We start from the raw sequence: 21,007 nt of genomic DNA on the forward strand, positions 1-21,007 counted from the left end.
GTGTAACAGAACCACCACACACACACAAACAAACAGAAAAAGAAACCCCTATTTACTCATTCACACAATCTGAATTTCCAAATATTGATACTACTTACAGTAAGTCACCTTTGACTGGTGATTTCCTATTTTTTAAATGCATGTATTAAAGATCCATGTTTCTTAACCCAAAAAGAACCTGTCTGAACCAGAGAACAAAATTTCAAGATAGCCTACTGTAATTTCTTCCAAGCGCAAAGAACACTCTTGCATAAAAATTATGATCACTACACAATCACAGTTCAGCACCTGCGGATTCGCAAATTCTCTGGGAATGTTTTTTCATATTTGAGCGGGAAATGGGGTGCACCCTGGAATGGTCGCCAGGAAATCACATTGACTAACAACCATTCGCAGTTTTCTTAAAATAGTCCTTCATAAGTATTTTTTTTTTCACTTTTCCTCTTCCTACTATCAGATGGACATTCCCTAGCCTGTACCATTTTCAAGCCCACTCCAACCAGGTTTCTGTGACACATCGATGAGCTGAGGGGCAAGCAAACGCAGGGGGTTGCAGGCTTGCAGCTGATGTTTGCTTTTGGCTGAAGGAAGAGGCACTGTTACTGAATATGGCTGCTCCCTTTCACCACCAACACAGGCTCCATTCTAATCAGAACTGCCCTGCCAGTAAACCTGCACTTATTACTCAACCTCTTACCCCAATTTTCTAATCTGAGGACTGAATGGGCGTTTTCGCTTTTCCTGTGCTCCAGTCCAAAATGTTGAACCCAAATAAAAATAAAAAAAAATCAATTTGTCAGCCTTCAATTCCATATAAAGATGCATCTGTTTAAAGAGTGTACTCAAGATTTAATTTTTGTTAGTTTATTCTTTCTCAACATTATTGTTAGGTCACAGCAGAAAAACACTAATAAAGCCATCACAGCAACATTTTTCCTTTGGATGGACGTACAGTGGTATCAGAGCCGTACTGGTGAGATGGCAGACATGCTGCAATGCAGTGACAGAGGTGAAATATTCATAAAGTGCAATGTTCAAACCAATCATCAATCTCATCGCTTAGTGTATGTTTTCCTTTGACCTTCCTAAAATAGATAGATATGCAGTGTGCCCTTTGCAAAAGTTCAGTTTTTAAAACACAATTTGTACATGTACTTTGCCAGGTCTCAACCAGAAAGACCTAATTGTAGACATCAACCATATTGTATGTTTGACTTGGATCAGTAGAGCTGCAGCTGGACTGGAACACCAAAACCTCCTCCACAACTGTTTATCAGTGTCACCTTGGGAAACATCTCAACCATTGCTATGGATTTTTTTTTCAGTATACTCATTGACTTGATCGATGAACTTTCATTCCAGAAATTCAGCTATTTATACACAAGATTTTCTTTTAAATATTATATCCCTTTAAATTACCTATAGCAGATTAGATATTATATCCCTTTCAAATTACCTTTAAATACTATTTTGGTTTGTAGAGGTGTGGAACTGTGCTGCTAATATTTGGCGCAAGCGTGGCAAAATATATATGAAAAAAAAATACCCCTCAGTAATGTGTTACATTAAATATGTCTGGAAATCACACATCAGGACATAGGCTTTGCTTGTGAATGTGCCATGTTTGGAACGGAAAGTAGATATGTTGCCTGAAAAGAGAACAGAGTCCTATTTACAAGGGTGACCACTCACATTTCCTGTATGTCGTTCAAGGGTAATGGTTGATTTTTTTTTTTTTTTTATGTGCACAAGGGAATTTTTCACAGACCACTAAGGTTGTCCAAAAACGTTCCTCCTCTTAATGTTTGTAGTAGCAAAAACACAGAGTCATATGCTCTCCTTTTGTTTGTTTTGCCCAACCAACTCTTTCTGAAAACTGGGAGTTTTACAATTGGGGGCTTCTCATCGCTATGTGCTCAGGCCAAAACACCTCCAGAAAGATTTGGTTTTATTTCAAATGTCCGCTTAAAACAAGTGTGTTGGAACCTAGTTTCACATTTTTTTCACCAATACCTCCCAGTATGAATTTTAATTGTTATTTTTGTTGTTAATGGTTTTGGCCTTCCAGAATGGAAAGAACCTTTATGAACCCATACTAACCACACCTTCTCCAGCCTTTTTTCACACAGCAAAATAGATGGAATCCAACTGCGGACTGGGTGCAAATAGAACAGTGATTCCAATTCTGACTAGTGTCAACTGATTTTTTTAAAAAAAGGCTAAATGCGACTTCAATTTTCTCAATATTGCAGTTGGAATTTAATAAGTGTTTAATTTGAATGATTTTACTTCCCATGTATGTTTTTTTTTTTAATCAAATACAAGCAATAGGTTATTTTGTACGACGATAAACAACACAGCACAATTTGTGACCGGGCAGTGCAAAATAAGTCACAGTGAACTAACTATCCATCCTGCCATTTACTGACCCCGCTCTATCCTTACAGGGGTCACGGGCGTGTTGGAGCCTATCCCAGCAGTCTTTGAGGCAGGGTACACACTGAACAGTTTGTCAGCCTACCATGCATGGTTTTGGGATGTGGGAGGAAACTGTACTACCCTGAAAAAAACACACAGGCACAGGGAGAACATGCAAAATCCGCATAGGAAGGTCGGAGCCAGAATCAAACCCTGTGAAGCAGAAGTGCTAACCAGTGTGACTCCGTACTACCCGTCACCGTATTCCATATTTCAGGAATGAGGTTCTGATCAACTAAAAAGAGAATGAGCATCCCTTTCCACTGATATATCAACTCATTACATCATTATTACTCATTATAATATTACCACAGCTATAGAGATGACACTTATATGGGCTGAAATATGTGCCACCAGAAACTGAATCGGAATATTTTATATTTATATTTTGACTTGAAGCTGTAATTCCTCCCCTAAATTCATCAACAAACCATTGGTTTGGTTTCTTCTGTGTGTTACTTATCTGACCAGTGGAGGGCAACAGTGCGCTTGATATGAAGAGTCAGGCGGAAAGAACAAACTGCAACTGCTTCCTGGGTTCAAAGTTGATTCTGAATACACGTGATGGTCGGAGTTAACCGCGACTTCTAACTTGTTGTTACTGTCCAAGTTGAATGACTATGCCATAAAAAGCACTTTTGCATACGTGTTTACGGTTGTCCGTTGCGAGTTGAACATGTCTGCGAACGCGTTTCAGCACGAGTTGATCGTGCTCATTTTTCGGCATTTGAAAGACAATGGCTTCCGCTCTGCTGCGGAGGACCTCCTGAGACACAGCCCACAGGTACATACCAACACTCAAATAAAATGCATGGCAAAAGAAAGTTGTTTGTCTGTGTCTCTGTGTGGAAAATGTGCAGTGGTCACGTGAGTTGGGCTAGCGACCGCTTTTAATGTTTGCAATACATCGATACTAAATTTTTAAGGTGTCTTCACGTGGCTTGACTATTCTTCAGACGACTTTATTGTTACATACAGTAAGTATGCATTATAGCTAATGCCATACTATTATTCCCTACAGTTTGAAAAGAGACAACTGTACTTACTCCTGCTTATGTTGTCAAAATAGGTTACTTTTGGTTAGCTTTTCACTCGACCTCGGTGGAGGTCTTCGATGTGATCTTGGGGTCTTAAAATAATGGAGGGCACGGAAGGACGACACAAAGTGTTGGAAGTATAATCAGTCCAGTCCGCTCATCCTCACGAGGATATTCAAACAAAATAAATATTCAAAGTACAGATACAAGAGTAGGTGTGAGTGCGGATGGTTGTCCCTGTGTGCCTTCCGATTGGCTGGCAGCCAGTTCAGGTGTCCCCCGCCTACTGCATGATGACTGCTGGCATAGGCTCCAGCACGCTGGCGACCCCTGTGGGACAAGCGGTACGAAAACGGATGTATAATCTCCCGAAAAGTGACATCCTGGTTTATATATTGATGTGCACAGTTTTGTGGATATTCATGGAGGTCACTACTTTATCTTTAAGAGCAAAAAGAAGCTCCTTTGTACTTGAACATTTCCAAAAATAGGAATCAAAAAGCATTTGTGACTTTATTACAGGAATTGGTGGTAGGTCCTGCAAGTATATCTTCATCATTAGGGGAAATCTACGATTTCTGGTTAAAGTGAGTATATGGTGAAAAACAAGCACAATGTTCATTTTCTTTGCAAATGCGTTTGTGAATGTTAAGTGTTTCAATTACTTTCAGGCACTCAAAGAACAAGTACTCCAATTCTAAAAAGGGAGGATCAACCCAAATCAAAGGTATGATTAAGTGACATTTACACTAAACAGGGATGTAAGTCAAAGTATTTTTTGCAATGATGCTCGTACCCTCAAGGACGGGACTTGGTGACCACTGCTATATATTATTAGTGTTGCATGGTATACCGGTACCAGTACCATACTTCAATATTTCTGCGTCAAAAACTGCTCAGTACCATTTATTTTTAGCACCGGTATTCTTTAAAAAAAAAAAAAAAAAAAGCATAATGATTTAGATGCGAATTGATTTATGTGTTGTATTATTAAATTCTTTATCCTTGTTTCCTGAAAACCCAGCTGCCCCCAAGAAGGACATACCTGCAAAGAAAGTACAAAAACGGAAGGTGAGTTTTGAAAAAGGCCAGCATCTTGACAAACTGACATACTTGAGTGATGCGGATTTGTATTTACAGTTGGCTATACCAAAAAAGGAGGAAAAAGATGCGAAATTGTCTGAAACTGTCACACCAGCAAAGATGTTGAAGAAAGACCAAAATGCTGTGGCTTCTGCTGCTGGTGATTCTGACTCTGACAGCAGTTTGGATGTTGACAAATGGAAAAATATGCTGTTACAAATGACAGGTACGTGCGCTATGTATGAGTGTGCTTACTGGTACTGTGTGGCGTATAAGAGACAACATTTTTGGATGTGTAATGAGACCCGTTCATTCTTTTAGGTTTCTGCCAATCAAATACAGTCAAAAATGCTCAAGGTTACCCTGTGATGCACATTTAACCATGAAAGAATTATGCTTACTGACCATATACACAGTGGTTACACTTGCACATCAAAAAAGAATTGAATGAGAAATTGCACCACTACAAGATGCCTCTAAAATCAAATTGAGATGGGTCCCTAATTTATATCATTACTGACTTTCAGTAGTCACCGTTACTATTTACAGCTTAAGTATGTCAAAATGACTGCTGGGTAATTATGGAGAAGGGGTGGTGGGGGTGAATGAAAGTCTGTTGACTTTGTCTTTGTGAAGATATACTTTCTATGTCCACAGAGCTCGACGTAGCCAAGATGAATACCCTCAATGCTTTGGACTCAACGATACCCAAACCTGTAAAAAGAGGAGCCAGACAAACACGGGCCAAACCTAAAACTGACCTGCTTTTGAAACAGACAGCAGAAATAAAGAGTGACATCTTGGGGAAAGCGGTGACAGTGGAACACGCCAAGTCAAGTCCCTCTAAAAAGACTTCTTTGGGAACTGAGATTGCATTGCCCGACGTAGCCAAGATGGATCCCCTCAATGTTTTGGACTCAACGACACCCAAACCTGTAAAAAGAGGAGCCAGACAAACACGGGCCAAGCCTAAAACTGACCTGCTTTTGAAACAGACAGCAGAAATAAAGAATGGCATCTTGGGGAAAGCGGTGACAGTGGAACACGCTAAGTCAAGTCCCTCTAAAAAGACTTCTTTGGGAACTGAGACTGCATTGCCTGACGTAGCCAAGATGGATACCCTCAATGCTTTGGACTCAACGACACCCAAACCTGTAAAAAGGAGAGCCAGACAAACTCAGGCCAAGCCTAAAACTGACCTGCTTTTGAAACAAACTGCAGAAATAAAGAGTGACATCTTGGGGAAAGCGGTGACAGTGGAACACGCCAAGTCAAGTCCCTCTAAAAAGACCTCTTCAGGAACTGAGACTGCGTCGAAGCCACCCTTAGTCACCTTGAATGGCACACATCTGCTACCTTCAGATGATGGTCGAACGGCAACATCATCTTCCAAACGGAGAGAAAAGAAGGAAAAGGCTGAGACGCCAACACTCCAACATAAAAAGGAAAAAAAGCAAAGATCTGAAAGTGATGTCGGAGCAAACACAAAAGAAAATGTCAGCGAGGACCAAGAAACTGAAACAGCCGAATATGTCGAAAAACCTGTGGAGAATATAACAAACTGCAGTACCAAATCCCAAGATGAGCAGGCTGCAATGGACACAAGCGGGAATGCTGAACAAGTGAATAAAAAAGAAAAGAAAGCCAAGAAAAAGAAGGAAGCTGCTGACAATCAAACCATTTCTGAGACCCATGGAAAAGACAAGAAATCCAAGAAGAAAAAGGAAATGAAAGATTGCGATCAAGAGAGACTCTCCGAGCCTGTTAATACTGTTGACAGTGTGAAAGGTGGCGAGGAAATGTCTCAACAGGAAAATGCAGACAAGATAGACGACAACAAAGAAGCAAGGAGGATCCCGGAGACTCCAAGTTGCATGTTCACTCCCAGTACAGATGTGGGAGGGAAGAAAGCAAAGGACAAAAAGAGAGCTAGTCATCCTGCAGAGGGAACTCCTCAGCAGGTCAGTAGCGAAACAAAAGGGAAGAGGAAGAAAGACAAAGCTAATACTGATGAGGAGCAAATTGTTGAAGATAAAAACACCAGCGTTATAGTTGAAGAGGGAGCCGAGCCAAATACAGACGTTAAAAAGAAAAGGAAAATCAAACTTGGCTCAGTTGACACAGTACCTCTATTCCCTCTGGAGACACCAAGTCCTTCATCAACAAAAAAGAAAAGTAAGTCAAACGTAATAAACTTACAATTGCTAAGTGCCGTGTGAAGAAGCCTTTACAAGAAAGCAAGCTCGGTATTTCATGTTTTGTCGCTTTCTTTCTGCAGGGAAAAGCAAAGTGGATTCGGTTGAATTGCCACCAACGCCCACCAGTGCATGAACACAGTTTTGACTATCACTAGGGGGCATCATAATGCCATCGATGCTCCATTCAGCCATCTTGTCATGAGTCAAGTCATTGGATTGGGAAAATATTTTATTGTTTTTCTTTGTACCATTTTCAGCAAAAGAAAATTCTTTGCTTCATTTTCTGACAAACTGGAGGATGAGTCTTTTATTATTGTAAAAAGAACAATATTCAGTTTTTGTTTTTTTAATATCATTTGAGCCATTTTTATAAGGTCATCTCATCTGTGTGCTATAGCTCTCATTTTTGTTTGTTACAAATTCCTGAAAGAGATGTCCTGTTGCTCTTCAAACTCAAGTCAAGGGTCAGATGGAAAGATTTTAAGGCATGGAACGTTCTTAAAAAAGTCAAAACATGTTTGACCATCCTATACAGCAATCATGAAGACAGATGAGAACATTTTATTTTTACATTGTTAAACTTTATTTTAATAAGCATATTAACACTGCATAACCTACTTGGGTGTTGTTTTGTTTCACAACATGTTATACAATGTGCTTTTATATCAAATTAAACAGATTTTTATAATTTCTGACTAAACATTGGGTGGTGCGTTTGGCTGTGTTCGAAATCCCTGAGAACTTAAATGTACGTATGATCAGCAGCTCTGACAAGCAGTATGCACAACAAATTAACTGGTTTGGAAATCAAAGGTAAAGAGAAACCGTTCTAAATATTTACTTTGTATGCGGAATTGGTAACAGAGTGCTTGCAATTTTTCATAATTTAGCAAGAAACATGAAGTATCATAATTTGCTTTCCCTGGCATATGTTTGACACCAGCGCTCTTGACTCGAGTTGCTAAACACTGCCCTATCCCAATTAATGTAGCAACAAATAGTCAACAACTAATTGATTGGCCAATTAATTGATAGGTAATTTTGATAAGCAATTAATCGTTAATTTAAAATTCTCCAAATCCTAGAAATTTCACCTTTTCAATAGTAAATATCCGATTTCTATTGTCTTCCGTGAAAGCAAACAGATTATCTCTGTGTTGAATCAAAATAAAATATTTGCTTTTACTTTGGAAAACCATGATAATTTTTTTACCAGTTTTGCAACCTGTTATGAACCAAATCAACTGATCATGTATATCCACTTACTGTATTTTAGGTAATCTGCTGCTTTAATAAAAGGGTGGAATTTTAAACATTCTTTAAAATCTGATTAATCTGTTCATTGACTAAATAATTAATTATTTAAAGAATTGTCTGCCTTAATCTCAATGCATGCACAATACATCTTGAATAGTCATAAAAATATGATGGTCTTTTAAAAATCAATCCATCCAACAATGCATTGTGCTGTTTCATGAGTTGTGGCACGAACATATCACAACACGGGTTGACATTAAGTGTTTTCACTGCATTATATTCATTTTGTCAAATGCATTTAACGCAATAACACCGGCAACGAGGATAATCATCATCCTTTCACCAGTAGGTGGGGATGTTGTACCAAACAGCTGTCAGACGCCAATAAATCTCAGCAGAAGAAGAACTCGCGTCGCAAATTGTTTTGCTGTTCAATCTGAACTCAATGGCAACCTGGGCTGTTAGTTGAAGTTTACGCTTTTTCAAAATCAGGATAATGTGGAGGTTAAGTAGAGTCGGCCATAAAGCTGGCCGAGCAGGCTACAGCCTAGAGGAGTTCCGAGTAAAGAGGCAAGAGCACGAAAAAAGTAAGAACCGTGATTCTTTGCCACCATTGAACGAATCAAAGTAATGGAAAATCGTGTATACTTATTATTAAACTCCATTTTCCCGTCAAGGTAAGTAGACTCTGTTGCCGATTTTGTTCTCGTTTAATTGTTTGTTTTTGCAACTGCGTCTAGACATGGTCAGCATAAGCCGTGTATCATGTAATCAATATTATTTTTATAATAATTCCCAGGAAACACCATTAAGTAAATAAATGAATGCCCTATTTTGAACAAGACCATCAAATATTATATAATATGTCATTGTGGACGTATTCTGCTGTGATCAAGAAGCGCACTGTACTTGGAGGCAGTGGCGGGTTTTACCTCGTTTATTAGACACAAGTCAAAATACTCGTATGTAAATAATAATATTTGTTTACCATTTATTCATTCATATATGTATTTATTTGGTTCTTTAGCCCTCCGTCAGGCCCGCCGAGACAGACAATTGGTAAGCAAGAGACTCCTGGTAAATGAAGATGAGGACCAGCAAGTAGACATCTTGCACACTTGTTCAGATAAAAATGTAAGTGACAGCTATATGTTCAGATCAATGAAAGTGAAATGAAAATTTAAGTTGTGTCCTCTATGCAGGATGTTATCAGTCTGTTCCACAAACTTCAACACAGTGGTCCTGAGAGGGAGGCTCACCTTAAAACCTTGAGTAAATCTCTCCGTGACCTCTCAGTTCAGCTTCTCTTCATCAAGTAAACCCCCCTTTCCTTTTTCTTTATGTAGCCTTTACTGAATAATGTTGGCTATCAACCATGTGCTTTCTGCCTAGGCAAGAGAACAGTATCCACATGCTGGTGGGCCTCCTCACTGGCCCCAACACTCAGTGTCGTCTGCAGTCTGTCCGCTGTCTCCACGAGCTGTCTCACTCACCTCACCCCAGTGTGGGCCCAGCCTGTCTGCCTGCCACGCCCTACCTCCTCACCTATCTGTCTGGACAAAGCACCAAGTTTACTGTGAGTAACCTTTCTCCCCACACCCAATTTTACAAGCATTCATTTTCCTGTTTTTGTGTATTCACGCAGGAGTTATGTCTCTACACGCTTGGGAACTTGTGTCCGGACAGTGATGTTGTCAGAGAGAAACTTCTGGCTCAGGGAATTATACCAGCACTTGCCAGCTGTATAGAGGTACAAGAGTCACTCTGTCGGAAGTACAGTAAATGAAACACATTGAAAGGGTGCCTGCCCTCAATAGTACATTATAATACATGTGTCCAGAACCAGAAGCATAACACAGCAGTGGTGGAAGCTATCGGCTTCACCCTTTCACAGCTTCTCCAAACGAAAGATGCATCTGAGAAAATAATCCCGTAAGCACCTCAACTACCACGTACATGCATGGTGTTACAAGTGGGAAAACCAATTAATGGAAAACAGGAAAGGTCTCCAAAATAAATACATTAGGAACAGAATGTGTATGTATATATGATACAAAAAGAAGAAAATAATATTCATATTATTAATATTCACAATAATGATAACAAACTAAATAGAATTCAAAAACACTAGCAGAGAGGAAAATAAATAGATGGTTAAAGAAAATAATAATTTGTATCAGTATATGACAAACATGTTTGTGATGACGATGATGATGGTAGTAACGACAGTAATGATAATATCAATGGAAGCAAGCTCCCTACTGTTGATAATAAAATACTGTGTACCTTTGCTTTATTTAATATTGTGTATGTTTACTTATATTGTAATTGACAGCTTTTTTTACAGCCAGTTGTTTTCCTTTTTTGTTGACTTTTTTGCATGAACCTCTGGATGTTGAACCCTGGAGGTTTCACTGTCGTTGTTTTCTTACATTTTACAGGTTGGTTCTGGCCTCTAGTTTACCTTCACACCTTTTAGCATGCCTGACACCTGACCAGAGTTTTTCTCTGGGCCCTGCTATTGAGTGTGCATGGTGTCTGCACTACCTCACGTCCAGGTGAGTGCTGTCGATTTATTATCTATGTCAATCAACACTTATATAATCACATTTAACTTTGTAAGTGTTAGTAAAGATCTGTTCTGTTGCGATCTTCTCCAAAGCGGGGAGGATAACCATGCTCTGTTGGCTTGCGGGGCTCTGCTGCGGTGCAGTACGTTGTTAGCGTCATTGGGTAGTGCTGTTGCTCAAGGAAACAAAGAAGAGGGCGTTGAACTGGTGCGTTAATTTTGAATAATTCCAACCATTTGGAGCACATTTTCATTAGAAAAATCTCTCAGCACAACAACAAATAGCTCATTTTTGTTTTGCCTTTTACAGTACATAATTTTTTTATTTCCAGGCATAGTGTACTAAAGTTAATAGTACATGTTTAATTTGAACTTTTCACCTTTTGTCCACCTCATCAGCTCGTCCGTCCTCTACTGAGGTGTGTAGGGAACCTCCTGTCCTACTGCACGCCAGATGTGGCAGAGGCTTGTTTGAGTGACGTTGAGCTTGCGGGTTCTCTCTGTGCTCTGCTTCAGGCTTACGTCCAGACTCGGCCCTCTTTGGCCAGAGAGAGTGCCTGGGTCCTCAATAATCTCACAGGTGCTTTGTCATTCTATATATACGTATTTTTCACCACATTTTGTTTAAACACAAAGTAAAACAACTCTCGAGACCCACAGTGCATCACTGAGGTTTTAGGAAAAGTAGTCAATCCTGTGACCGGTGCTGTAGTTATTACATTAGTTGCTAAATGCTATCTTTGTTGAGATCAACAACTATAAACAGGTCAATATATACAGTCACCTGATAGGCCAACTCTCTTCAGTTTCTCCAAGCCTGCTATTAGAAGCTGGTTGTGTAATCCAGAGTCATCACGGCCATATTGAGTTACTGCTATGCTTGGCTACTCAAGAGCAGTGTCAAAGTATAATTCCTTTGTTTTTTTTTGTTTGTTTGTTTCCTCTAATTTGATTCAGCTCAATCCAGTCTGTTTTGTTCGGACTTGATGACGCTCAACTTGGGGCCAATTCTGATTCAACTTCTATTCTCTCAAGGCATTACCACAATGGTCTGTACAAAAACAGTTAAAGTTAAATAAAGAAATAACATCGCAATATATATATTAATATAGCATATATCTATATCTATATAGCATATAGATATAGATATATGCTATATTAATGATGTTGGGCTCCATATCTGTCATCTCACATTCAGATCCTGAGAGTTTTGGCAAACGTGGCCCACAAGAAGAAGGAGTTCTGCCTCCAGTTAGCTGATCACGGATTGCTGTCTTCCCTGTCTGCCACACTTAAAATGGCAGAACGAGAGGCTGTGACCCTGAGTCTCGACATCCTTTTCATGCTATTAAGTCATGGTTCTCAAGTAAGTCAAACACTTGATTGTGACCCACTTGCATCACACTGTCTTCATCTCCTATCAGGGCTGACTTATATTCTTCCTCAGGTGGTTGAGGACTTTGAGAGGCAAGGTGGCATTTCACTTCTAGAAACTTTTCAATATTGCAGTGAAGGTGATGTGAGGCGGAAGGCAGCATATCTCCTGGAGCACCATCTACTGTCTTCCTCCGCACAGTGCATGGTAAATACTCACTCGCCGACATTGCTTATCAAATGAAATCCGTCAAACCAGGAATTTATAGATACAGCTGCGTTGCATTGCAGGGCAGCTGCATCCCTTCGTCTTGACGGCAAATCGGATTGGGAATGCAACATTAAGTACATAAACAGCAAAGATCCATTTAAGAAAGGAAAAGGATGCATTACATTTTATAAAACGCACTCGCATAAGTTTTAAATGTATAACACCAACGGCCCTTGTGAGGATACAGCGGTTCGGATAATGAATGAATGAATGGATGAATGGATTTATGATTGCTTCTTTGTGCTATGATCATAAATATAATGCAACACATTTTTGGACTAAAAGTCACAAATAAAAAAATCATCATGAAGAAAAACATTTCTGCAGAAAACAGATTTTTTTGCAACATGTATCTGACGCAGGGTGAATGAATGAGGAGGTAACCTATGGAAAGCCACGCAGGCACAGGGAGAACATTCAAACTCCACACAGGAAGGCTGGATCCGGAATCAAACCCCGCATCTCTGAACTGTGAGGCGGGCGTGCCAACCAGTGCACCACTCTGCCACCCTGGCTAACCTATGTTGTTGTTTTTTAAAGGTGTAATTTATAGTCCACAAAATGCTTAATTAAAAAAAAAAAAAAAAAAGAGATAGTAAACAGTCAATATGCATTTATTATATCATCTGTACCTGTAACATTTTTTGTTAGGGTTTACAGATTATCTTGATCGTATGATTATGTTGGAATGTAACCTAGCTAGATTAGTTTTATGCTTATGTTAGAATGTAACCTGTAATAAATAAAAAACTGTACCTGTAACATTTTTTGTTAGGGTTTACAGATTATCTTGATCGTATGATTATGTTGGAATGTAACCTAGCTAGATTAGTTTTATGCTTATGTTAGAATGTAACCTGTAATAAATAACCTAGCTTGTCCCGTCCTACACAACGTCGCAAAACACCCCCTGCTACGCTTTGACTAGAGGTCAAGGGCTTCAACTCCATCCAGTCCACTCTCACCCCCACCCTGGTTCTCTCAATAAAAATGCTCTTGCAAGAGGCCTGAGTCAGACCTCATTCGATCATCGCTGTACGCACAGCGACGAATGACTCTCCATTTGCAAGTGCTTAAAAAGGGCATACTGTGTGGTTCTTGCAAAAAATAAGTCAGAGTAAGCACCACTCTAACATTTTTTATTAAAGCAAATTCATCAATGGTGATGAACAAGCTTTGTTTTTAAAATGTATTTTGCTGCTTTAAAATAAATCTGTTGCTGAGTACAACCTCTACTAAAATAATTTCAGTTATTGACCTCATCCCTTCTGAAAATCAATCCGTAAGAAATATTTTCTATACTGAACATTGAAAACAAGTTAGATATCGACACTGATGCACTTACTAACTTGCAGCAAAAACAAACTAACATCCACACAGCATTTGACACTCTTTCCATGTGAATACACATACTGCGACATCCCCAGTGCTTAGCTCCTCCTCTTGGTAGTGTCACATTTCTTTCACTTCCCTCCCCACCCACAGCATAACTTCTCCCTGTGAAAAACTAAAGCGAGGTGGGTTTCTGCATGTGTCTTTCATATTGTTCAACTGTTGTTGATGTTTTTACATCAGAGGTCTGATTTGCTTTGCCAGTGTCAGTCCCTTCAAAAGAGTGGTGAATTACAAGCGTTGCTGCTAATTCTTTGTGGACAGAATGCAAATGGGGATTGGCTAACATTGTTTTCCTCTTGTCAAGCCATGGATTGCAGCATGCCAACAAACAACGCCACAGAGATCACAAGTGGTCAAGGGCAGAATCGGCGGCATGAAGCCAAGGTGCTGATGTCCAGCAAACCTCTGCATCGCTTTGTCCAAAGAGAGCCTCAAAGTCTTGGGGTAAAGATTCATCCTTTCTGTTTTCCATTCTTGTATGCAGTGAGACAGGATGCTTTTCTTTTCACCAGATTGTCATCGTGATCTGTGGATGTGCTGAAGTCATCATGGGATTCATCTTGATCAGTGAAACTGTGGAAAATTCCACCAGCATTTTAATTCCTTTCTGGCAGGGAGCTCTGGTAAACAATATTTCAACCCATCTCATTATCCTCCACTGGTAAAATTGTGTTTGGGTGCCTCCCCAAAAGACCCACAAAACAAATTAAATGTCACCCAGCAATCTGATGAAGAGCAGCTTTCTACCACTCCAAACTACAATTACAAAACATTTTGCTCCAACTGAGGCTTTGAGTCAGATGATAAGGTTATCCACATGGTAATATTTTGTTTTTGTATTTCCTGCAGTTCCTTGTCTGTGGAAGCTTGTCTATCTACACTGGAGCATGTCCGTCAAAGAGGATGGTAGGTTAATTGGGTCATTCCGGAATTGGAAGACAATCGCAACCAACATTTTTTATTTAGAATGGCTATCTATTTGTTGTTAATGTTCTCATGGAAAACATGCACTTAATTGTCATAATTAATTATTTCATCATCTTCACTATTCTCTTTATCATTTAGGAGTGTCAAAGTGTGATTGAGGTTTTATTGTGGTGACAGTTTGAGCCTGGAGTCAATAAACAATTTCATGTCTTTCAGGTGACAGTTTGTTTGGCCATGTATATAGTTGCGATCTTGGGAATTATTCTCTCTGTGGGATTCAGAGTTGTCTATATTTCCCAATTTCACTTTAGCAGATACTATGAACTGCCAACAGAGGAGCAAGAGTGGCAATACAGCAGAATGGTAACTGACATTTTACTCAAGCAGACAAGCACATGATTTTCCTCATTGCTCAGATAAAACCAAATAATTATTTTCTTTCTTTAGATACAACTGTATGGTATTGAAGGCATTTTGTGCACATGCTCTCTCTGCGTATCAGTGCTGCTCATCTTCTTGTCGGTCGTTGCACGCTTGGCTTTGAAATCCACACACACTCAGGTAACCATAAGATGCCAACATTACAGTTCATTGCATTTGAAGCAAAAAGCCCATCTTATCCCCCGTATTTCCTCAAAAAGGGAAAAATATCCAGAAGTTGCTTACAGAAAAATACGATAGTGATTGAAAAGAAGGTAAGGTGAGAAACATTCATGATGCAAATTAGTAGCCTATATGATAAGCATGTCACTGGAAACTCTGAAAGACATGTTTCTTTGGTCACAATGATGGCTAAGGGATTAGATTTGTTATTCATGTATTACTCATCACTTTACATAACTTAAACCATCCTTTCTATTCTCAACAGGTCCTTTTCCAGCAAATTCCAACACCACGGATTGATATAACAGCCCAAGAATAACGAGAATGGATTTGGTCATTTTTGTGTCAATTATCCACACATGCACACAAAGTTCCATAACTATATCAGTGCAAGCTAATGTAACTTAAAACCACTAGTTATTAGAAATCACATTATTGCGTTCTTGTGTTTCTTTAAGCGATCCAATTTTAATGTCACCTAGCTGGCCTACCAACACGACAGTATGACCATGTTTGTCCATCAAAAAAAAAAAAAAAAAAACTCTGTAGCTATCTGCATACATAAAACATTTAATAATTAGCATCTCTGGTGAGTGTGTGCGTGTGTGTGTATATTTTTTTTATTAATTTCTTGGTCACCTTAGATAAATATTGAGCCTAAACTGCTCAGTAAGCGTGATGAATGTATGCTTGCACAGTTGCCAACTATTATATTATACTGTATTTTTGTATTGCACTGATAAGGACTGTTTGATTATGGAAAACATACAATAATCACAATTATGTATTTTGACAATTTTGTAATTGAGGCGTGTAATAATTGTAAATGAATTTATATTAAATGCACAGCTCTAGCACTAGCAGTGTGTTTAATTGCAACGTGATAGTGGTGCTGTTAAGTGGTTTAAGTCAGGCCAGACCCGATTGAAGGCCCAGGCACAAAATAGTGTAAAAATGTCCTAACCAACAGAGCTTTTGATTTTCAAATTTATCAAGTCACTTATCTGTATGGTGAATGTGATCCTGCTTTATTGACCACCATTTTGATTTTGACTATATTGATAAAGTTGAATGGCACTCATTTTGCACTTTAGCTTTCACCACTATATACGCCAAGCAAATTAGTTTTAATTTAGTTTGTATAGAACAAACACATTTTTGCAAACGTATTGTAAATCAAAATTTAAAACTACAATATTTAACAATGTTAAATACAAATCTGAACCACATCTTTGTTCAGGCAGAATTTTTTGAGTAAGCACAAATCAGTAGATTTTGATGTTATTTAACTAGAACCGTATTATAAAATCCATTGTCCTCATGAGTGCAAAAAAACAACAACTAAACTGATGATTCGTCAATTATAAAAAATGAACAGACACATTTTGGTCCCTTAATTTATTCCTTTCGGAAGGCAAACAGTAGCTCAACGTTATAAGGCAATCCCCTTTGTGATAACCATCCATCCATCCATCCAACCAACCATCCATCCGAGGCGTTTCAGATCATCCATATTTGGTCCAAGTGTGTCGACACTTGAGGTCAGAGCATTTAATAGACATAGTTGGTGGTGTGCAGAGACTGCATGGAGGCCTGATCGGACGACCCTGTGGCCTTGTACTCTCCTTTAGCAGCTAGGCCATTGATCTGAGGAAAGAGTTAATCATCAGCCATGTTACCTGCTCCACATTACGGAACAAACAGCTTCTGACAAATCATTTACCAGTCACAATAATGTTGGGTAATACGAGATCAGAGCAGATGAATACTCCCGCGTGTTTATTCGCTGAGGCTTACCATGGCCCTTTTGCAGAAAACTTCCTGCGCAGCGGCTTTGTTGGCAGCTTTGCCCTGCCAGGCTGCAAGAGTGGAGGCCTGCAGCGCACGGCCATATGAGAAGGTGAGCTTCCAGGGGCGATTGAGCTGCACCTGGTTGATGGCGTTCAGGTTGAGCGAGGCCTCTTCCTCACTCTGGCCACCAGACAGGAAACAGATGCCTGTAAAGTCACAGAAGGTGACATTGCCAAATGATGCAGTGATTGTGTGCTGTTGTAAATGATCAAATTTTACACAATTGCTCAACCTTCTATACCAGTGACAGGAAGAACAATTAAATGCTTGAAGAAAAACACTCACCCGGCACAGCAGCTGGCACGGTGCGCCGAAGAGCTGTCACGGTAGCCATGGCGACCTCCTGAGGGGTGAACTTCTGGGTACAGGAGTGTCCGGCTGTAACCATGTTGGGCTTCAGCAGTGTTCCCTCCAGGTATACGTGATGATCAGACAGAGCCTTGTACACAGCAGCCAGAACCTGAAGAGAAGAGACACGTGCATTTGTATTCAATCATCGATTCTGGGGAGAAATATTTATTCATTTGAAAAGTATCCAACAGATGGCCTACCCACCTTTTCAGTGACATACTGGCATCTTAGCAGGTCATGGTCTCCATCTGGAAGGATCTCTGGCTCCACAATAGGCACCAGTCCATTCTAAGAAGATATTATTTTTTTTAATTACCTACTCAAAGGAAGACAAACATCACATACACTGCTGGTCCAAGACATTCTGGATATCCTCCTTACTTTCCCTGAGAATAACATACTAGGCAGACAAGAATATCTGAGACTGCTGATCCACATTAACATTGTTCCAATTCTACTGTGTGCCATTCTATAAGTTACAAATTGAGATTCATTTCTATGGTGTGTGTGTGTGTGGTGCCAACCTGTTGGCAAATGCTGGCATATCTGGCCAGTACGTTGGCATTCTCTGCAATGCCAAGAGCTGTGGGGCAGCTGTCTGAGATCTTGAGCACACACCTCCACTTGGCAAAGTCGCAGCCATCTTTCTTGTACTGGGCACAGCGCTCCGAGAGGCCATCAAGACCTGTGGACCAACGGCAAAATGAGCAACGTCAACTGCGGAAGACATTTTGTGATGAAGAAGCAACTGGGATCCATTTTTACCTTGTGTGGTTGTCTCTCCATCTGTTCCATTCAGAAAAGCTGTACCTTTGTCCACCTGAAGGAGGAAGATGCCATTAACTTTCAAAATGAGCCAATCTGATGGAGGGTAAACTGTGTCCCGCAGCCACAAAGAGTTTATATCTGTCCTTCAAGGAATAAATCTCTATAAGGGATTCAAACTATAAGTAAATTACTATGATAGGCCTATTAAAAATTTGTTGTAGTATCTACACTCAGGTATCTAATATTGCACCCCACAGACTACAGGGCCAAATCAGTACAGGCAATTGAAAGTGTCAGACATGACTGACGTAACTATGTTAAATTAGTTTCATTGTCTCATGGAGCAATTGTGCTTAAGCTCTTGTTGTGCCTGATAGTGACTAAAGACAGAAAGAGTAGGCAGTATCAAATCAAATGATTTGTCAATCAAGTATTCTGCCAATTAAAATGAATTTTTAATGCGGTTAGTATTATGTTTGTCCAGTTGGTGGCGTGATCCTCATATGAGAGTTGGTTTGTTGTCTAAAAGCGGGGCCTGGCCTGGTGAGTGACATGTGCATCAGCGAATGAGACTGCCTGATGAGTGGCTCGTGAGCTGTGGCCACTGGCAGCTCAGATTGCGCTTATCATGTGTTGTTTGGTAAAAAAAAGGGTAAAGCTAAAAGGTCAAGTCACCACCCAGGTGACAAATCATTTGCACCCCTACATGTACAGAGATTTGTGAGGTCTTTGCCCGCTCGCTCACCTTGATGCCAACAACAATGCCCCTTTCTTTGATGACTTGGGGGAAGGGCTTTCCTTTGTCTGACTTCTGGTAGAGCGTCTCGTGGAACAGGATCACCCCTCCGATGGCTTGAGGGACGGGGTCAGGAGATGTAAAGAGGAGGTCACGGAAGCAGCGACGGTTTTCCTCATTGTTCTCCACGTTGATCTTCTGGAGACGCTTTCCCATGGTGCCTTAAAGGCGAGAAGTAAATCAAAGACTCGTTTGCAGCTGTCTTTTAAAAAAATGACTCTTGCCCTCAAGCGAACTTACCAGTTGACTCATCTGCCGCCAGGATTCCCTTTCCCGGGGCCACTATCCTCTGAGCGATTTCCGAGAGCTCCTTCTTCTGCTCCGGAGAGAGGGTTGGAAATTGCTGAGCCATCCTGGAGGACGACAAACAGGTTATTTAAGATGTGAGCAAGCCAAGGCTCTGCAGAAAGTATGAGGAAGATGTTCTCCTCTGGATTATTGACTGCCTCTCTGACGTCACCTCTGTAAATGTTTGGCCTGGTTCAACCTCCAGTTTTCTCCTACCTAATGTGCAACCAGTGGGTAGGAAGTAACTAAGTATAAAATGCCTCGATACCATCCTAAAGTTTTAAGGTACTTTGCTTGAGTATTTCTTTTTCTGAAGCTTTGTTACTTTTACTCCCCATAGTTGAAAACAGTTATCCATACTTTCTATTCCTTCGTCAAAATAACCTTGTTATGACCGACGTAAATTTGACAAAAAAATAAAGGTAAGGTCAATCTAGGTTGAAATCTTGATTGACTGAGATCTGGGAATCTTATAAAGTGAAAAAACAGGGCCAGTAGTGACATGTTGAGAAGCAATTTATTTCCCAACCATGGCCTTATTCAAGCAAACAAGTCTGATGTTATAGTCTCAAAAAATGATTTGTGGAGAAGTCCTTAGTCTTGTGTCAGCCTAAAAGTTATCATATAGATATTGCACGACAAATAGTTAAAAAATAATAATAACTTTTGTGCTCAAGTACATTGCAGAGCCTGCATACATACATACATATCTTACTTTAAATGAGTTAAATCAGTACTACTGCACTACTTTTGCAATCCAAGTTCAAAGTACACTTGGACGTGCATTTAAAAACGTAGAAAGAGTTGGATTTGGAAAGACGTGCACCCATTTCAAATCAAAGTTGTATTAGCTGCAGTGACTAGGCTAGAACTTGCAGGAGTTTTCTTTGTACGCAATCACAAGATTGATATGCCTGCATTAATGCTGACGCGTCAGTACTCGCTCAAATGTTCAGAAATCTCAACAGGACTCAGCCTGCAAAAGCACACAACCCGTCGAACAAGTTTTGGAAACGAAACCGTTCTTTGACGGTTCGTTCGACTGGCTTTCATAAAACGACGACCGCTCCTCTCTTTCCATCCCACTTGAGAAGAGTCCACAAATAATGAGTAGTAAAAAGTGGAAAACTTACTTGACTGATATAGCGTTGAGTCACACTGAATGCGGAGACCACGAGAAGCGCACGTAAAAGTGTATTTAAATGAGAGGAGGAGGCGCTTCTGATGTGATGTGGCAGGGCGTGAGGCACCCCGGAAACGCAATTGGCCCGAAGCGGATAAACATGGGCGGAGTTAGAAGGCATCAATAGTGCTCCTTTGTGGACTTGGGGGCAGTCCAAGGGAGTTAAAACAATCAAATGGAACAAGACCATTCGGCATCCAAGCAATAAGTTGACACTTGATTATTATCTAATGCAATGTCGCAATACAGGTTTCTGACATTGTGTTTTGGATTCATTGTGATTGTGGATGAGGTTAGCAAATGTCAGCTATGCTTACAAAAAAATCTTTAAAACTGAACTGACTGACAGCAGAAAAAAGTTGACATGAATATGTCTACATTATGCATACAAACACAGGCACAACACATTTACGGGCAATATGTGATTATGCACCATATCATCATAATTCAGGTCACTACACATTTTTAACTACTATGATAACTACTAGTGGTGAGCCATCATGGCCTGAGGCTGAACGCTATCTGAAGCACTTACCTACATTCCACATCTAATTCTAGTGCAGTATCTAAATAGGAGG

General features: G+C 40.0%; 4 protein-coding genes across 9 annotated transcripts; 3 read left to right on the top strand and 1 right to left on the bottom strand.

The window, feature by feature from the left end:
• The first annotated feature begins 2,990 nt into the window (after positions 1–2,990).
• LOC148404479 (uncharacterized) lies at positions 2,991–7,496 on the top strand. The gene is made up of 7 exons (XM_088391729.1): positions 2,991–3,262; positions 4,038–4,102; positions 4,187–4,242; positions 4,540–4,586; positions 4,656–4,824; positions 5,256–6,773; positions 6,877–7,496. The coding sequence occupies exons 1-7, from the start codon at positions 3,155–3,157 to the stop codon at positions 6,927–6,929; spliced, it is 2,016 nt and encodes a 671-aa protein (XP_088247855.1). The 5' UTR covers positions 2,991–3,154; the 3' UTR covers positions 6,930–7,496.
• A 955-nt stretch (positions 7,497–8,451) lies between these two features.
• Positions 8,452–13,350, top strand: tmco6 (transmembrane and coiled-coil domains 6). 5 transcript variants are annotated; one of them, XR_015860074.1, is made up of 13 exons: positions 8,452–8,640; positions 9,081–9,187; positions 9,256–9,368; positions 9,446–9,629; positions 9,699–9,803; positions 9,894–9,985; positions 10,495–10,611; positions 10,716–10,830; positions 11,022–11,202; positions 11,580–11,671; positions 11,821–11,988; positions 12,132–12,204; positions 12,630–13,350. XR_015860074.1 is itself a non-coding variant. In XM_088383752.1 (13 exons), the coding sequence occupies exons 1-13, from the start codon at positions 8,550–8,552 to the stop codon at positions 12,636–12,638; spliced, it is 1,509 nt and encodes a 502-aa protein (XP_088239878.1). In that variant the 5' UTR covers positions 8,452–8,549; the 3' UTR covers positions 12,639–13,350. The 5 variants fall into 5 exon arrangements, 4 of the variants coding, with proteins under 4 accessions (XP_088239878.1, XP_088239889.1, XP_088239884.1 ...); XM_088383752.1 differs by having other exon boundaries at positions 12,070–12,204; XM_088383763.1 differs by lacking the exons at positions 11,580–11,671; positions 12,630–13,350 and adding an exon at positions 12,288–12,603 and having other exon boundaries at positions 11,022–11,041; positions 11,139–11,202; positions 12,070–12,204.
• Positions 13,351–13,671: 321 nt separating this feature from the next.
• On the top strand, positions 13,672–16,049 carry LOC148404481 (uncharacterized). 2 transcript variants are annotated; one of them, XM_088383783.1, is made up of 7 exons: positions 13,672–13,784; positions 13,967–14,106; positions 14,175–14,285; positions 14,512–14,568; positions 14,806–14,952; positions 15,037–15,150; positions 15,458–16,049. In XM_088383783.1, exons 2-7 carry the CDS (start codon positions 13,969–13,971, stop codon positions 15,509–15,511), a joined length of 621 nt encoding a protein of 206 aa, XP_088239909.1. In that variant the 5' UTR covers positions 13,672–13,784; positions 13,967–13,968; the 3' UTR covers positions 15,512–16,049. The 2 variants fall into 2 exon arrangements, with proteins under 2 accessions (XP_088239909.1, XP_088239902.1); XM_088383776.1 differs by lacking the exon at positions 13,672–13,784 and adding an exon at positions 13,806–13,885.
• Positions 16,050–16,575: 526 nt separating this feature from the next.
• aldob (aldolase, fructose-bisphosphate B) lies at positions 16,576–20,529 on the bottom strand. Its single transcript, XM_088383770.1, has 9 exons — positions 20,380–20,529; positions 19,199–19,311; positions 18,908–19,119; positions 18,160–18,214; positions 17,919–18,079; positions 17,599–17,682; positions 17,329–17,503; positions 16,990–17,189; positions 16,576–16,839 (listed from the first exon to the last, which is right to left on the bottom strand). The coding sequence occupies exons 2-9, from the start codon at positions 19,308–19,310 to the stop codon at positions 16,744–16,746; spliced, it is 1,095 nt and encodes a 364-aa protein (XP_088239896.1). The 5' UTR covers position 19,311; positions 20,380–20,529; the 3' UTR covers positions 16,576–16,743.
• Positions 20,530–21,007: the final 478 nt, after the last annotated feature.

The sequence above is a fragment of the Syngnathus floridae genome, chromosome 1 (genome assembly GCF_059516105.1).
Source record: "Syngnathus floridae isolate MCC-2025c chromosome 1, RoL_Sflo_1.0, whole genome shotgun sequence".
NCBI lineage: Eukaryota > Metazoa > Chordata > Actinopteri > Syngnathiformes > Syngnathidae > Syngnathus > Syngnathus floridae.

Excerpts from the sequence above, each read along its gene's own strand:
- LOC148404479 (XM_088391729.1), top strand. The coding sequence starts at position 3,155 with ATGTCTGCGAACGCGTTTCAGCACGAGTTGATCGTGCTCATTTTTCGG. Across the intron at positions 4,243-4,539 it reads AGGATCAACCCAAATCAAAG|CTGCCCCCAAGAAGGACATA; the intron begins GTATGATTAAGT and ends CTGAAAACCCAG. Across the intron at positions 4,587-4,655 it reads AGAAAGTACAAAAACGGAAG|TTGGCTATACCAAAAAAGGA; the intron begins GTGAGTTTTGAA and ends TTGTATTTACAG.
- tmco6 (XM_088383744.1), top strand. The coding sequence starts at position 8,550 with ATGTGGAGGTTAAGTAGAGTCGGCCATAAAGCTGGCCGAGCAGGCTAC. Across the intron at positions 8,641-9,080 it reads GAGGCAAGAGCACGAAAAAA|CCCTCCGTCAGGCCCGCCGA; the intron begins GTAAGAACCGTG and ends TTGGTTCTTTAG. Across the intron at positions 9,369-9,445 it reads GTTCAGCTTCTCTTCATCAA|GCAAGAGAACAGTATCCACA; the intron begins GTAAACCCCCCT and ends CTTTCTGCCTAG.
- LOC148404481 (XM_088383776.1), top strand. The coding sequence starts at position 13,828 with ATGTTTTTACATCAGAGGTCTGATTTGCTTTGCCAGTGTCAGTCCCTT. Across the intron at positions 13,886-13,966 it reads TCAGTCCCTTCAAAAGAGTG|CCATGGATTGCAGCATGCCA; the intron begins GTGAATTACAAG and ends CCTCTTGTCAAG. Across the intron at positions 14,953-15,036 it reads AGTGGCAATACAGCAGAATG|ATACAACTGTATGGTATTGA; the intron begins GTAACTGACATT and ends TTCTTTCTTTAG.
- aldob (XM_088383770.1), bottom strand. The coding sequence starts at position 19,310 with ATGGCTCAGCAATTTCCAACCCTCTCTCCGGAGCAGAAGAAGGAGCTC. Across the intron at positions 18,215-18,907 it reads GCATTGTTGTTGGCATCAAG|GTGGACAAAGGTACAGCTTT; the intron begins GTGAGCGAGCGG and ends TTCCTCCTTCAG. Across the intron at positions 17,683-17,918 it reads ATGCCAGCATTTGCCAACAG|AATGGACTGGTGCCTATTGT; the intron begins GTTGGCACCACA and ends ATATCTTCTTAG.